This window comes from Charadrius vociferus, unplaced genomic scaffold, assembly GCF_000708025.1.
Source record: "Charadrius vociferus isolate BGI_N301 unplaced genomic scaffold, ASM70802v2 scaffold56, whole genome shotgun sequence".
NCBI classification, from domain to species: Eukaryota; Metazoa; Chordata; class Aves; order Charadriiformes; family Charadriidae; genus Charadrius; species Charadrius vociferus.
In genome coordinates, this window is record NW_009649057.1 from 1,298,946 (window position 1) to 1,300,007 (window position 1,062).

The 1,062-nt window shown below is 64.1% G+C and overlaps 1 protein-coding gene across 1 annotated transcript in view; it reads right to left on the reverse strand.

Moving 5' to 3' along the window:
• Positions 1-71: 71 nt before the first annotated feature.
• ST6GALNAC6 (ST6 (alpha-N-acetyl-neuraminyl-2,3-beta-galactosyl-1,3)-N-acetylgalactosaminide alpha-2,6-sialyltransferase 6) overlaps positions 72-1,062 on the reverse strand; it is a 5,818-nt gene continuing 4,827 nt past the window's right edge. Inside the window, exons 3-5 of the mRNA XM_009888084.1 lie at positions 968-1,059; positions 368-765; positions 72-183 (exon numbers count right to left, since the gene is read on the reverse strand). Coding sequence (XP_009886386.1) covers positions 72-183; positions 368-765; positions 968-1,059 — 602 coding nt within the window. The remainder of the gene's footprint in view (positions 184-367; positions 766-967; positions 1,060-1,062) is intronic.

A 1,062-nucleotide genomic window follows, 5' to 3' on the forward strand; every position in this document is an offset into this window, starting at 1 on the left:
GTTGGGGGGAGAAGCATGGGGTGAGCCCCATGGTAGGGCCAGGGGGTCAGGGTGAGGGCTCAGGGGTCTCCTTACCCGCAGTAGTCGGGTGGCACCATGCCGTAGACGTGGACGGCGTCACACAGCTCCACCGCGATCACCATGGTGAACCATCCGGTGCTGAGCCACGAGCGCGACTTCTCCCTGGGGAGAAGAAACAGGGGGTACACGGGGATGAGGTGACACAGGTCACGGACCCCCCAAGGTCCTCAACCAGCCCCAGAGACCCCCATCCCGATGCCACAGCCAGGGAGCAGCCCAAGAGCCAGCTCTGCTCAGGGACCTGGAAAAGGGAGGGGACACGGTGCAGGAGGTGGCTTCAACGTACCTGTCCTTCCCCGTCTCCCCCCGAAACAGGTCATCAAACTGCTTCATGCGGCCGGGGGAGACGACATAGGCTGTCATGTTGGGGAAGGAGGCGCTCACGCGTTGGATGATTTTCAGGAGGCTCTTCTGCATCTTGGCAGGACGCCCCCAGAAGATGAAGATGGTCTCTGGGGTCTTGTTGACAAACTCCTGGGGCCGCTTGAGGACACGGTAGAGGCTGGAGTGGGCCACCACGCGGAAGGTGGTCTTGTTGCCCACGTCAATGTCGTAGCCGGTGGTGGGAGCATCGTTCATGCGGATGGTGCACTCGGCCCCGTCGATGGCCGTGCCCAGGTGGGTGCCCAGGAGGTGGCTGGAGCTGGTGACAATGACGCACTGGTGGCAGCGGGCAGTCAGGGTCTGCGGACCACAAGTGCTGTGAGCAGGTGACTTTGGTGCCACTGCAGCTCGGCAGGGAGGGATGGAGCTGGCACAGGGGACAAGGCACTGCCGTCCCCCATGGAGCCACCATCCCACCGGAGGGGACAATTTGGCTGGACGTCAGGGGAGGGCCAAATCCTGCACACAGCACCGAGGCCGAACCCCACCGCCCAGCTCGTACCTTGTTCCCGCAGACGGGCAGGTACCCGCTTTTCACCCCCCACTTCTTGAGGTCGGGGGGCCGGCGGGCTCTGCCCCGCAGGCGGCTGTAAGGGA